At 44.4% G+C, this 15,270-nt stretch overlaps 2 protein-coding genes across 15 annotated transcripts in view; one reads left to right on the top strand and one right to left on the bottom strand.

Moving 5' to 3' along the window:
• LOC118414965 (calpain-B-like) overlaps positions 1–15,270 on the top strand; it is a 102,000-nt gene that overhangs the window by 72,524 nt on the left and 14,206 nt on the right. For 4 of the 14 annotated variants that reach the window (XM_035819324.1, XM_035819318.1, XM_035819321.1 and 1 more), the window contains exon 6: positions 14,136–14,216. The exons of 5 other annotated variants lie outside the window; for them this stretch is intronic. In XM_035819324.1, the coding sequence (XP_035675217.1) occupies positions 14,136–14,216 (81 nt within the window). Of the gene's footprint in view, positions 1–67; positions 119–499; positions 2,242–14,135; positions 14,217–15,270 lie in introns of those variants that run through there. 5 more of the 14 variants (XM_035819323.1, XM_035819315.1, XM_035819319.1 and 2 more) reach the window with 3 other exon arrangements.
• Positions 10,982–13,736, bottom strand: LOC118414969 (tripartite motif-containing protein 2-like). Its single transcript, XM_035819328.1, has one exon. The coding sequence runs from the start codon at positions 13,102–13,104 to the stop codon at positions 11,122–11,124; it is 1,983 nt and encodes a 660-aa protein (XP_035675221.1). The 5' UTR covers positions 13,105–13,736; the 3' UTR covers positions 10,982–11,121.

Below are 15,270 nucleotides of genomic sequence, written 5' to 3'. Positions count from 1 at the left end.
ACAGAATAACCGAATCAGCCATTATCTGTGGCATTCAACACACGTGTGCTAATTCTCGTCGACACAGGTGCACGCAGTATCCAATAAAACTACACTTAAGAGTGTCGCCCTTTTAAAGGTAATTTCTAGACCATTTCTAGACCATATCTATTCATCTTTAGAAAATAAAGAAAATCGCCCATTTTTACATCCACTTGCACGTACACATTTGTAACGCGTAGATACGTGTATCGCTTGTTTCTAAACCTGCTTGAGCTCGTGCATTTCATGAACGGTGTTTCTTTTGTCAATACCACATTATGATTATGCCAATAGTAAATAGAAGTTTGTTGAATACCATGTTGACTGCCAGAAATATCAATGTTGCTTGCTCATGGAAAATAACTTTGAGAGAAAGTAGTTCCCATACGATCTTTTTTTCGGACATATATTTATCAACATAACGGTCATTATTATAGAAATTATACATAAAACTGTTATCCCTTTTTTCCATACACAGGAGGAGGTGCATATTCTTCTGGGAATGTTTCTGTAAAAGAAGAAATCCTTTAGCTCCTGGCAAGACCTCATACCTCAAGACAGATGTAAGACGTCTACAACATCGTCTCTAAGTCGACACGCCTACACAGCAGCGTATCTAACACCGTTGGTGGCCATGGAACATCGAAGAAGAAGGCTTTTTTTAACGTGGGACATCATCAATATGGCGACGTATCTTCCTGAAGTACAGTCCGACCGATTACACATATTATTACATTACTAACGAGGTTCATTATCCAACTGAGCATGTGCAAAGAAGTGCACTGTGGGTAATAAATATTTCCAAGGTGAAGGCTTGTAAACAGTCCTTGTCATAACCGATAGCTTTATACATGTCCCGACTCCGTCGGTTGGTTTGCACTACAATAACAATGCCCAGACGTGTAATTTCAGGGGTCATCGCCTTCGACATATTTACCCACAATGCTTTTCGATGCGCAAGCGCAGTTGGACCTTTGAACCTCCTTATTTGGCAGGACACTGCTGTTCGTAGTTTGAGATAATGTCAAATCTCTCTTACTCTTCTATATGGTGCTTATTCTACTCTTTACTATATATATCATATAACGTATATATGACGTTGTACTTAGTATAGTCTATTCAATAAGAATATCATGTGGTTATATTCTGACAACAACATTTAAGTATTGACGTCTTGAACACTATACTAGCTGGTTGACACTTCTATATGTGCTTCATTGACTAAGATATATAGACTCAATTATCTCGTTATCATCATATTCGTTTCGTTATTGATACATATAATATCACGTATGATATAATAGCACTGTGAGTTTAGGATGATATTGCTACCTGTCAGTTTTTATTCTGCTATTGATATATCTATCTAACTAATCTTACATCCCGTGCGTGGCTTTGCTAAACTGCGAACATAACAATGAAAGCATATGTCAGGTAGAGATTGCTAGCTGGCAGAATTCCCTAGTCTGTTGGTATAGATCCCGAGTCTTCCGGTATAGTTCCCGAGTCTCCCGGTAGAGATCCCGAGTCTTCCGGTATAGTTCCCGAGTCTTGCGGTAGAGATCCCGAGTCTTCCGGTAAAACTCCCGAGTCTTCCGGTAGAGATCTCGAGTCTTCCGGTAGAGATCCCGAATCTTCCGGTAGAGATCCCCAGTCTTCCGGTATAGACCCCGAGTCTTTCGGTAGAGATCCCAAGTCTTCTGGTATATATCCCAAGTCTTTCGGTATAGATCCCGAGTCTTCCGGTAGAACTCCCGAGTCTTCCGGTAGAGATCCCAAGTCTACCAGTAGAGATCCCGAGTCTTCCGGTGGAGATCCCAAGTCTTCCGGTAGAGATCCCTATTCTCCCGGTAAAGATCCGGAGTCTACCGGTAGAGATCCCGACCGATCTCTGTAGACAATAACTACGATCAGAGTAGTAATTTTGTGATCTAAAATGACATGAATCGAGGTTGAAAAGCTATCTCTTTTAAGGGAATGTCTTTAAATCTACAGACTCTGATCAGGATCTCTACTGAGAGAACCGGTGTTTTTTTTAAAGATCGTAGTCTCTAACGTTACCCTGATATGAGATATATATACATAATAATACATAGCTCTGTCGTCGACTTCTGCCAAAGATAATCCTCACGAATTGTTAGTTTTGTTACTGAAAAATATGTATACCGAACCAGGAATTAAGAGTTATAAGTATATAACCCACTCAACTTTTGTACTACTTACTTATTTGAAATAAAATATACTCAAGTTTCTTATACTCGGAGTTGCTGCTGTCATGATTTGATATGTACAGATACAAAGTTAAGACTGGACAACTAATTCAGACCTTTCAACGTTGGCTATGTTCTCTCTTGTGCCGGGAAACGTCGGACGGGGCAGAAACTCGCTATCACGGCAAACTCCCTTCCACCTTTCCCGGCACAAGAGAACCTAGCCAACGTTGAAAATCGAACAAAAGCCCCCCCCCCCTAATATAGCCCCGTTCGGAAGACTGCAATGGAGTCTACAGGCGATTCACAAAAGATAACAAAATCATAGTGGTATATATGATACGCGTTTTATAATATTCATATTGCACTGATTTCAGTTAAAACAATTGGTCAGCACAAGCATTGTTCAATTTTACACATCTTTTAAAAGTGACATCTAAAAATATAGAAGTGACACCTTTCAAAATATTTTTCAGGAGGAAATGAAGCTTTCATAAAAGGTTATTAGGTTTAGTTTTTCTGGAGAACAAATCTGTCGCCAATGAAAAAAGGTAGACAAAAGTTGATGAGACTTGTGGAAATTTTCTGAGTGGTTTGGACCCCCATTTTTTGGAGCTAATTGAAAAGCGGTGAGGTTGCAGGCCTTGGAAATTTACGTAGGACTGCCCAAAGGCTACCCATTTTGATATTTGAAGAATCTTAAAATCATCCATAGATTATTCGCGTTCATCGGAAATGCCTCTTCTTATATAGCCCCTGTTTCTGAAGACCAGTCCAACTTGATATCCCTACAACCTCTGCTCCATGATACGAATAGACATGTGCGTGGTTTTTGATTTTCAAAAATGCCTCCGCCTCCAGTGCGTCGGCAAAAACACATTCGTCATTAGCTTGTCATTGTAGTGCACATAACTTCCGCCAGGATTGAAACTAGCGCTTCTGACCCAATCAAAACATTGTTATGATCACAACGACGACCTCTGACCCCCAGGTGTCACAGATGGCAGGCTCGCGGAAGACAAACAACAGTATAGCTCTCACACCCAACAACACGACAATGTTTCAAGTTACTAGTTTCAACTACCTCGCCATTTATTTGTAACAACTATAGTCTATAGAGCCATTGAAATGTTAACAGCAATCTAAATCTAAAGAAAAGTGTAACCATATCATCTACCATGTATCAATTTAGGAATACACCCTGTAAAGGCTAAGTGTACCCTAATAGCTAGCTAGATGTAGCAAGGGAGCAATTCCTATGACCATACGGTTGTCGAATTCCTTGCATTTTTAACAGCTACTAAAAATGACAGATAACATATGTTACGTATTGTTTCACAGATACATTTATTTCTGGTAAAGCAATATTTTCCGTGCCTCTACCAGGCTCCACAGGTCGCTCGAAAAATAGTAGAAATAGTCAAATAACAAGCCACTTGGAGCACAGTTTGTGACCCTAGCCTAGATAATCTTTTCTTGTTGTTGACACATTTTATCACCAGTGTATCGTCCCGCAGTATGTCCCCAGTGGATACATATTGGAGACATTAAAATGTTTCATAGATTGCAAATATGGATTAAGTACGTGTGGATGTCTTAAAGCTGCGTTTTACATGAAAAAAGTGATGGTACTGTACCCAGAAACAATCAAATGTCCGTCGTGTGTCAATGCCAGCCCCATTGGACAGTACAGACCGTGTTCAGTCTCTGTCAGCACGTGCCTGATAAACGTGCCGTCCCGACTGAACAGGGAAACACGATGGTTGCCAAAGTCAGACACAATAATGTTGTCCTCGCTGTCCGTTATGACACAGTAGGGATTGTTCAGCTGACCATGTCCGGAGCCAGGTGACCCGCACGTGAACAGATGGCGACCGGAAGGGTCAAACACCATAATTTTGTTGTTGTTACAATCACTGACAATGATCTGGTTCCTGCTGTTGACCGCCACACGGAGGATGGAGCCAAAATTCTGCTGACCTTCATCTTTGCCCTCGATCCTCATCATGACGTCACCGCTGGGGCTGAGTTTGAAAACTTGGTGCCCGATTGTGACGATGATGCGTCCCAAACCGTCAACAGCGATACCGACTGTAGGTTTACCTTTCTCTGCAGCACCTGTCACCTGGATGACACGTGACTCCCTCCCCTCTTTGTCCAGCACGTGAATCCTGTGTCCGTGTCCTGTCACCAACAGGTCACCGTTTGTCAGAGCCGCCACACACAATGGGCTAAATCTGAGATCCACTTTCTTCTTCAAAGACCCATCTTTGCCCAAAAATTGCAGACGTGAGTTATGAAGATCAGTTGCTACAATGTCTCCCTCTGCTGTGACAGCAAGCGACGTCAGATCTTGAAACTGTCCAAATCTGTCCTTCCCTGCAACTTTAATGCGTTTTAGGCCTCTGTCACCCTTACCTATCACCATATTTGCTCGCACCTGCGTAGTTAACGTTGGAGGTGAAGATAACGTCGGGATCAATGTTTTCGTGATCACACAGACAAGTTTGGACACTTCCTGCTCCACGTTATAAGTCGAAGGTTCGACGGTCAAGTTCACCAATTCTTTGGTCATTTCGGCCTTGCCGGCTCTCTTCTCGTCCGCGGTTTGGTCCAACCGTCCGGTCAGTTCTCCGGCCACCGACATGATCTCCGCCGGGCTCCCGTACTCCAACACGTTGTCCGCGAACTGTACACAGCTCTTAGCCGAGGCCAGGTCCATCTCAGCTGCCTCCATGGCGGCTTCCATCTGTTTCTCCCGAGCAGCGTTCATGGCGCGAAGCTGAGCGATTCTGTCGTTTCCCACTTTCTTCGCGGCCTCGATGATCGAGTTGACTTGTTTTCTGATCTGTTCCTCTGACCGCTGTACCTGTGAGGACCACTCGTCCTTTACTGACTGCAAGTCTTGTATCCATTTCTCATGCAAGTCTGCTGTGTTCTTGACTGTGGCCTGTTTTTCCTTGATCTTTGCTCCCTCCCTCTCGGCCACTTTCTCTATCTCCACATACTGGTGATCTTTGTGCGCCGTTACCACACAGTGCAGACAGATGACCCGGTGACAGGTAGAACTTGTTCAGTTCCTGGTGATCCTCACACTTGGAGGTCTCCCTTGCCCGGAGCTCGGAGGCAGCCTGGCCGGATTGCAGGTCTTGTATTGTTACAGTTTTGTGGTCCCTGCTTACTTTCAACCGACGGTGCATGTCTTTACACGTCTGACACAGGTAGTCTTTACACTCCACACAATAAAACTGAGCCGTGTTCCCGACCTCACACACTGCACAGAGGACTCCATCCTCCTCCGCATCGGAAGTATCCTCTCTCGGCTGTTGTTGCGGCTGTTGTTGCAGATGTCGCGCAGTTTGCCAACGAGGAAGTTGGACTTCAGCCCCTGGACGCCATTTTCAGGGAGTGGCACGTCCTGTCGGCATGTTGGACAGTCCAGTTTCCCTACAGGCTCTGTGGCCAGGAGCCTCTCCAAACACGGCTGGCAGAAGGTGTGAAGACACGGCAGCATCTTAGGCTGCTTGAAGTCCTCCAAACAAACCTGACAGACGAGAAATTCGTCGGTAATGTCGCTGATTGCGTTCGACGCCATTTTCTCACCCGGAAGTATGACGCAGCGAAACTAAACTTGTTGACGCCTGGTGACGTTCACAGTGGAACGTTCCACTGGACAGGAGGGGTTGTGCAAAAACAGTTTTAACACACCGCACTTGCGTCGAAACTGTCGTTTTCTTACAAAAGAAAGAATAAACACGAAAAAGAATCCTCATTCTTACTTGTTGCCTCCAGGCCCCCCACAGAAAGCCACTGGCGCACGCCAAACTCTGGTATGTCAATCAGTGTAACCGCCCTGAAAACACCGCATTCATCGCTGTTTATCTATAGGCCTCTTTTAAGCAATACAGTAGAAGCCAGTAGATTGCACAGCGGATTAACGCACAATTTTGTTAATTTCATGGAATCACCAAATCCCTAACCGGTGCGGTACAGCCGGATAACTTCGCATTATTGCACCAGCCGAATAATTGCACAAGATACGCTGGCGAATAGACTTCTACTGTATTGCCAGAACAAAACCATGGTACAAATCACCGCTATATATCATGTGTAATATTAGCCAAAGCTTTTAAAATGCAGTCGTCTTTTACCCGTTCTAATCTTCACCTGTCAATTGATATTCTGTGTCAAAAACTATTTTGATTTACATATTCAATTTCTGCCGTAATTGTAAGATTTTGTTTACTCGATCGACACCGTTGAGCGACAAAATTGGGTCTGCATGACCTAAGACATAATAATAGATCAAGTGCCATCCACGACGTAAAAGTGCGATTTGAAAAGCGTCAAAACGCACAAAATACCCATCATCAATGAACTTTGCTCGAGATTTTGCTCTTCAAAGTGCTAGTGCTCATGCATTGTGCCAAAAAGATATGAAGGCGGCCTGAGCCAGGGATGCCTAATCTATATTTTGGCACACCTATATACTGATATATCGGGAGGGGTAACCGGGATAGCAGCTATGATACATTTTAATTGACTGCTGTACCGTGATGTCTCGCTGGGACATTTCAGCTGCTGTGACTAGTTATAAAACTTATATTTTGTGTTCAACACGCAAAGTTGGGGCTGTCAGTTAGCTCGTGGCTATTACAAAGGGCTAGCTCTGATGACATGGCATGTCAGACTTGGATTCCATACGTATACATGAAAAGAAAACGTGGAGTACGTCCCTGTCAATTTTTGATCTACCTTTTTAGTAGACTATATCAATCTTATTCGACTTGATTGCAGTTTCGTTGAATACAGGAATGTATGACAAAAAAACTACACATGTATATCACTGCTGGAAGAAAATCTAATGAGCATGGCGAGGCAGGCCTGAGAGAAACAGCAAATGTTCCATATCTGACATTTGAAATATTTACGTGACCTTGTCAGATATACCACATAATATATGTACTAATTATTAATTAATTTAAAGATAATTTGCTGTTGTTATTTTATTCGTATTCGAGCGTGTCAAGATAAATTGTCAATTCATAATGAACCATCCTATTTGCTCTATCGACACAATTAACAGAATAGCCATGTCATTATTAACCATGAAGTTTCATACTTATATGAAAGGTGGCCAAGATTGTATTGAAATTATATCCTTAACTTAAGGAAAGGCTTTACAAGAGTTAAATTAAGTTAAGCAATCAAATCAAATGACGGCTTATTGTCACAGATGAATTTGACATAAAGAAAATACACTATGGAAACATTAAAATATTACATAGATTGGAAGTATGGATTAAGTATTAAAGTTGCGTTTCACATGAAAAAAGTGATAGTATCGTAATCAGAAACAATCAAATGTCCGTCGCAAGTCACTGCCAGTCCCATTGGACCGAACAGACTGTGTTCAGTCTCTGTCAGCACGTGCCTGATAAACGTGCCGTCCCGACTGAACAGGGAAACACGATTGTTGCCACAGTCAGACACAATAATGTTGTCCTCGCTGTCCGTTATGACACAGTGGGAATAGTCCAGCTGACCAGGTCCCGAGCCAGGTGACCCGCACGTGAACAGATGGCGACCGAAGGGGTCAAACATCATCATGTTGCTGTTCCACTCATCACTGACAATGATCTGGTTCCTGCTGTTGACGGCCACACGGAGGAAGGAGCCAAAATACTGCTGACCTTGATCTTTTCCCCCGATCCTCATCATGACGTCACCGCTGGGGCTGAGTTTGAAAACTTGGTGCCCGATTGTGACGATGATGCGTCCCAAACTGTCAACCGCGACTCCCTCAGTAGTTTCACTTGTCTCTGCAGCCCCTGTCACCTGGATGACACGTGACTCCCTCCCCAGTTTGTCCAGTACGTGAATCCTGTGTCCGTCTCCTGTCACCAACAGCTCACCGTTTGTCAGTGCCGCCACAGACCATGGCTTAAATTTGAGATCGACTTTCTTCTTGAAAGACCCATCTTTGCCCAACAATTGCAGACGTGAGTTGTCGTAATCAGTTGCTACAATTTCTCCCTCTCCTGTGACAGCAAGCGACGTCAGAAATTGAGACTGTCCATCTCTATCCTTCCCTACAACTTGAACGCGTTTTAGACCTCTGTCGTCATTACCGATCACCATATTGTGCCGCACCTGTGTAGTTAACGTTGGAGGTGAAGATAACATCGGGATTGCTGTTCTCGTGATCTCACCGACAAGTTTGGACACTTCCTGCTCCACGTTATAAGTTTTAGGTTAATTATCAAGTTCACCAAGTCTTTGGTCATTTCAGCCTTGTTGGTTGTGTTCTCGTCCGCGATTTGGTCCAACCGTCCGGTCAGTTCTCCGGCCACCGACATGACCTCCGCCGGGCTCCCGTACTCCAACACGTTGTCCGTGAACTGGACACAGCTCCTGGCTGAGGCCAGGTCCATCTCAGCTGCCTCCATGGCGGCTTCCATCTGTTTCTCCCGAGCAGCGTTCATGGAGCGAAGCTGAGCGATTCTGTCGTTTCCCACCTTCTTCGCGGTCTCGATGATCGAGTTGACTTGTTTTCCGATCTGTTCTTCTGTCCGCTGTACCTGTGAGGACCACTCGTCCTTCACTGACTGCAAGTCTTGTATCCAGTTCTGATGGAGGTCTGCTGTGTTTTTCACTGTCGCCAGCTTTTCCTTGATCTTTGCTCCCTCTCTCTCGGCTGCCTTCTCTATCTCCACATACTGGTGATCTTTGTGCGCCGTGACCACACAGTGCAGACAGATGACCCGGTGACAGGTGTCACAGTAGAACTTGTTCAGTTCATGGTGATCCTCACACTTGGAGGTCTCTCTTCCCCGGAGCTCGGCGGCAGCCTGGCCGGATTGCAGGTCTTGTATTGTTACAGTTTTGTGGTCCTTGCTTTCTTTGAACCGACGGTGCATGTCTTTACACGTCTGACACAGGTAGTCGGTACACTCCACACAGTAGAACTGAGCAGAGTTCCCGGCCTCACAGACCGTACAGGGGACTCCATCCTCCCGCGCCTCGGAAGTTTCCCCTTTCGGCTGTTGTTGCAGAATGTCGCGCAGCTTTCCAACGAGGAAGTTGGACTTCAGCCCCTGGACGCCATTTTCAGGGAGTGGCACGTCCTGTCGGCATGTTGGACAATCCAGTTTCCCTGCCGGCTCTGTGGCCAGGAGCCTATCCAAACACGGCTGTCAGAAGGTGTGAAGACACGGCAGCACCTTAGGCTGCCTGAAGTCCTCAAGACACACCTGGCAGACGAGAAATTCGTCGGTAATGTAGCTGATTGCGTTCGACGCCATTTTCTCTCCCGGAAGTATGACACAGCGAAACCAAGCTGTTGACATCTGTTGACGGTCACGGTGGAACGTTCCACTGGTCGGGAGGGGTTCTGCAAAAACTTAACAACAGTTTTAAGTTTTTGGAATGACACACTGTACTTTCGTCGAAATTGTCGTATTCTTACAAAAGAAAGAATAGACACGAAAAAGAATCATAATTATTCTTACTTGCTGCCTCCAGGCGCCCCGCAGGAAGCCACTGGCGCACACCAAACTCTGGTATGTCAATCAGTGGAACCGCCCTGAAAACACCAGATTCATTGTCGTTTATCTATAGGTCTCTTTTAAGCAATATTAGAGCAAAACCATTGTACAAATCACTGATTTATATCGTGTGTAAGTTTAGCCAAAAGCTTTTAAGATGCAGTCAACTTTCTCCCGTTCTACTCTTCACACGTCAATTGATACTCTGTGTCAAAAAATATTCTGATTTACATCTTCAATTTCCGCCGTAATTGCAAGATCTTGTTTAACTCGATTGACACCGTTGAGCGGCAAAATTGGGTCTGTATTGCCTAATACATAATAATAGATCTAATGCGATCCACGACGTAAAAGTGCGCTTTGAAAAGCGACAAAAAAAACGCACAAAATACCCATCATCAATGAACTTTGCTCGAGAGTTTTCTCTTGATGTGGTCATGGTGCCAAAAAGATATAAAGACGGCCTGAACCAGGATGTCTAATCTGTATTTTGGCACACCTATACTGATTAATCGGGAGGGGTAACGGGATAACAGCTATCATGATAATAACTTTTAAGTGACTGCTGTACCATGATGTCTCGCTGAGACATTTCATCTGCTGTGACTAGTTATAAAACTTATAATCTATATTTTGTGTTCAACACGCACTGTTGGGGCCGTCAGCTAGCTCGTGGCTATTACAAAGGGCTAGTCCAGATGACATGGCATGTCAGACTTGGATTCTAGACGTATGCATGGAAAACAAACGTGGAGTGCGTCCCTGTCAATTTTTGATCTACCTTTTTAGTAGACTATATCAATCTTATGTAATTATTCAACTTGCAGTGTCGTTGAATACAGGAATGTATGACAAAAAAGACTGCTGGGAGGAAATTTAATGAGCATAGCGAGACAGGCCTGAGAGAAACAGCAAAATGTTCTATATCTGGCATTTGAAATATTTACGTGACCTTGTCGGATATACCACATAATATATGTATAAATTATTGCTTCATTTACAGATAGTATGCCGTTTATTTTATTAGTGTTAACATAAATTGTCAATTCATAATGAAACGTCCTATTTGCTCTATCGACACACTAAACAGAAAAGCCATGTCATTGTTTACCATTATGTTTCATACTGATATGAAGGGGGGGCCAAGATGGTATTGAAATTATATCCCAAACTTAAGGATAGCTAGGCTTTACAGGAGTGAAGTTAAATTGAACAATCAAATCAAATGACGTCTTACTGACACGGGTGCATATGACATTAAGAAAAAACATTTTGGAGACATTAAAATCTTGCATAGATTGGAAGTATGGATTAAGTACGTGTGGATGTCTTCAAATTGCGTTTTACATGAAAAAATTGATTGTATTGTTCTCAGAAACAATCAGATGTCCGTCGTAAGTCAATGCCAGCCCCATTGGATAGCACAGACCGTGTTCAGTCTGTGTCAGCAAGTGCCTGATAAACGTGCCGTCCCGACTGAACAGGGAAACACGGTGGTTCCAAAAGTCAGCCACGATGATGTCGTCCTCGCTGTCCGTTATGACACAGTGGGGATCGTGCAGCTGACCAGGTCCGGAGCCACGTGAGCCGCACGTGAACAGATGGCGACCTGAAGGGTCAAACATCATCATTTTGTTCTTGCGCCAATCACTGACAATGATCTGGTTCCTGCTGTTGACGGCCACACGGAGGGAGGAGCCAAAATACTGCTGACCTTGATCTTTGATCCCAATCCTCATCATGACGTCACCGCTGGGGCAGAGTTTGAAAACCTGGTGCCCGATTGTGACGATGATGTGTCCTAAACCGTCAACCGCGATACCTGTCGTATTTGCACCTGTCTCTGCAGCCCCTGTCACCTGGATGACACGTGACTCCCTCCCCTGTTTGTCCAGTACGTGAATCTTGTGTCCGTCTCCTGTCACCAACAGCTCACCGTTTGTCAGTGCCGCCACAGACCATGGCTTAAATTTGAGATCGACTTTCTTCTTGAAAGACCCATCTTTGCCCAAAAATTGCAGACGTGAGTTGCCATGATCAGTTGCTACAATGTCTCCCTCTGCTGTGACAGCAAGCGACGTCAGATGATTTGACTGTCCAAGTCTGTTCTCCCCTACAACTTTAATGCGTTTTAGAGCTCCGGCGTCCTTACCGATCACCATATTGTGTCGCACCTGCGTAGTTAACGTTGGAGGTGAAGATAACATCGGGATTAATGTTTTCCTGATCTCACCGACAAGTTTGGACACTTCCTGATCAACGTTATAAGTCGAAGGTTCGACTGTCAAGTTCACCAAGTCTTTGGTCATCTCAGCCTTGTCGGCTTTTTTCTCGTCCGCGGTTTGGTCCAACCGTTCGGTCAGTTCTCCGGCCACCGACATGAGCTCCGCCGGGCTCCCGTACTCCAACACGTTGTCCGTGAACTGGACACAGCTCCTTACTGAGGCCAGGTCCATCTCAGCTGCCTCCATGGCTGCTTCCATCTGTTTCTCCCGAGCGGCGTTCATGGCGCGAAGCTGAGCGATTCTGTCGTTTCCCACCTTCTTCGCGGCCTCCATGATCGAGTTGACTTGTTTTCTGATCTGCTCTTCTGCCCGCTGTACCTCTGAAGACCACTCGTCCTTTACTGACTGCAAGTCTTGTATCCAGTTCTGATGGAGGTCTGCTGTGTTTTTCACTTTCGCCAGTTTTGCCTTGATATTTGCCCCCTCCCTCTCAGACGCCTTCTCTATCTCCACATACTGGTGATCTTTGTGCGCCGTTACCACACAGTGCAGACAGATGACCCGGTGACAGGTGTCACAGTAGAACTTGTTCAGTTCTTGGTGATCCTCACACTTGGAGGTCTCCCTTGCCCGGAGCTCGGCGGCAGCCTTGCCGGATTGCAGGTCTTGAACTGTTACAACTTTGTGGGACCGATTAGCTTTGAACCGTCCGTGCATATCGTTACACGTCTGACACAGGTAGTCGGGACACTCCACACAGTAGAACTGAGCGGAGTTCCCGGCCTCACAGACCGTACAGGGGACTCCATCCTCCCTCGCCTCGGAAGTTTCTCCTTTCGGCTGTTGTTGCAGAATATCGCGCAGTTTACCAACGAGGAAGTTGGACTTCAGCCCCTGGACGCCATTTTCTGGGAGGGGCACGTCCTGTCGGCATGTTGGACAATCCAGTTTCCCTACTGGCTCTGTGGTCAGGAGCCTCTCCAAACACGGCTGACAAAAGGTGTGAAGACACGGCAGCATCTTAGGCTGCTTAAAGTCCTCAAGACACACCTGGCAGACGAGAAATTCGTCGGTAATGTCGCTGATTGCGTTCGAGGCCATTTTTTTTCGTCTGCAAATATAACGCAGCGATACCAAACTTGTTGACACCTGTTGACGTCACGGTGGAACGTTCCACTGGTCGGGAGGGGTTCTACAAAAGCTCAACAACAGTTTTAAGTTTTTGGAATGACACACCGCACTTTCGTCGAAACTGTCGCATTTTTACAAAAGAAAGAATAGACACGAAAAAGAATCATCATTCTTACTTGTTGCCTCCAGGCCCCCGCAGAAAGCCACTAACGCACACTAAACACTCGTATGTCAATCAGTGTAACCGCTCTGAAAACACCACATTCAGCGCTGTTTATCTATAGGTCTCTTTTAAGCAATATTTTAGAGCAAAACCAACCAAAGGTACAAATCACTGCTATATATCATGTGTAAGTTTAGCCAAAGGCATTTAAAATGCAATCGTATTTCCCCCGTTCTACTCTCTTCACCTGTCAATTGATATTTTGTGTCAAAAAATATTCAGTTGATTTAACATCTTCAATTTCCGCCGTAATTGCAAGATCTTGTTTACTCGATCGACACAGTTGAGCGACAAAATTCGGTCAGTATGACCTAATACATAACAATAGATCAAATGTGATCCACGATGTAAAAGTGTGCTTTGAAAAGCGACAAAACAGACAAAATACCCATCATCAATGATGAACTTTGCTCGAGATTTTGCTCTTGAAGTGGTGCCAGAAAGATATTAAGGCGGCCCGAACCAGGGATGCCTAACCTGTATTTTAGCACAACTATACTGATATATCGGGAGGGGGAACCTGGATAACAGCTATGGTAACTTTATTGACCGATGCACCGTTACGTTTCGCCAGAGGACATTTCATCTGCTGTGACAAGTTATATTTTGTGTTCAACACGCACAGTTGGGGCTGTCAGTTAGCTCGTGTCTATTACAAAGGGCTAACCCTGATGACATGGCATGTCAGACTTGGATGCTAGACGTACATATGGACAACAAACGTGGAGCAAAACAATTTTTTAAAGGCGCCTTCATGTAACTCCTCCTTTCTTTTCAGGGCGGTACTGCAGGACTAGAGGCTGTACAATCTAACGGCCTTGTGCAGCAACACGCCTACAGTGTTACTGGGTTCGCCACGGTAAGTCTAGTATTAAACCGTACATGCACGCACATCAGAAGCAGTAGAAGTAGTAACTGTACTAGTAGTAGCTGCTACCTATACCTCCATAGAAAAGGGAGATATTGTAACCAGCAGTGTTAGTTTGTTTGTTTGTTTGCCTTGGTGTGAGTCCGCAATTATGTGACATAATGCATAGTGATTGAATGTAAGGATGAATTGCTGTAATAGGATACTTGGAGAATCGGAAGTAGGGTTTGGCTAGTTTTCGCTGGTGTCTTTTTTTTAATAATTTTTTTTATTCCACAAAACAAAAGTATTATAATCGCTGGTGTTTTTTTTTTGTCTTGGTGTGAGTCCACAGTGAATATATTGTATAGTGGAAGGCTGAAATAGTGCAATGGAATACTTGGAGAATTGAAAGTAGGGTTTGGCTAGTTTTCGCTGGTGTTTTTTTTTTTGTCTTGGTGTGAGTCCACAGTGAATATATTGTATAGTGGAAGGCTGAAATAGAGTAATGGGATACTTGGAGAATTGAAATTAGGGTTTGGCTAGTTTTCGCTGGTGTTTTTTTTGTCTTGGTGTGAGTCCACAGTGAATATATTGTATAGTGGAAGGCTGAAATAGTGCAACGGGATACTTGGAGAATTGAAAGTAGGGTTTGGCTAGTTTTCTCTGGTGTTTTTATTTGTCTTGGTGTGAGTCCACAATACATTGTACAGTGAAAAGCTGAAATAGTGTAATGGGATACTCGGAGAATTGAAAGTAGGGTTTGGCTCGTTTTAGCTGGTGTGTTTGTTTGTCGTGGTGTGAGTCTGCAGTGAATATTGCATAGTGAAAGCACGTAAGGTTCAAATGGTGTAATAGGATACTTAGAGAATTGGAAGTAGCTAGGATTTTCTCACTTTAGCTGGTGTGCTTGCCTTGGGGTGAGTCTGCAGTTGATATTGTATAGTGGAGCACGTAAAGCTGAAATAGTGTAATAGGATAGTTGGAGAATCGGAAGTAGCGTCTGGCTCGTTTTAGCTGGTGTGTTTGTTTGTCTTCGTGTGAGTCGACAATGAATATTGCATGG

This window comes from Branchiostoma floridae, chromosome 4 (genome assembly GCF_000003815.2).
Source record: "Branchiostoma floridae strain S238N-H82 chromosome 4, Bfl_VNyyK, whole genome shotgun sequence".
NCBI lineage: Eukaryota > Metazoa > Chordata > Leptocardii > Amphioxiformes > Branchiostomatidae > Branchiostoma > Branchiostoma floridae.
The sequence above is the reverse complement of the archived record's forward strand: the minus strand, read 5'-3'. Positions and strand labels throughout refer to the sequence as shown.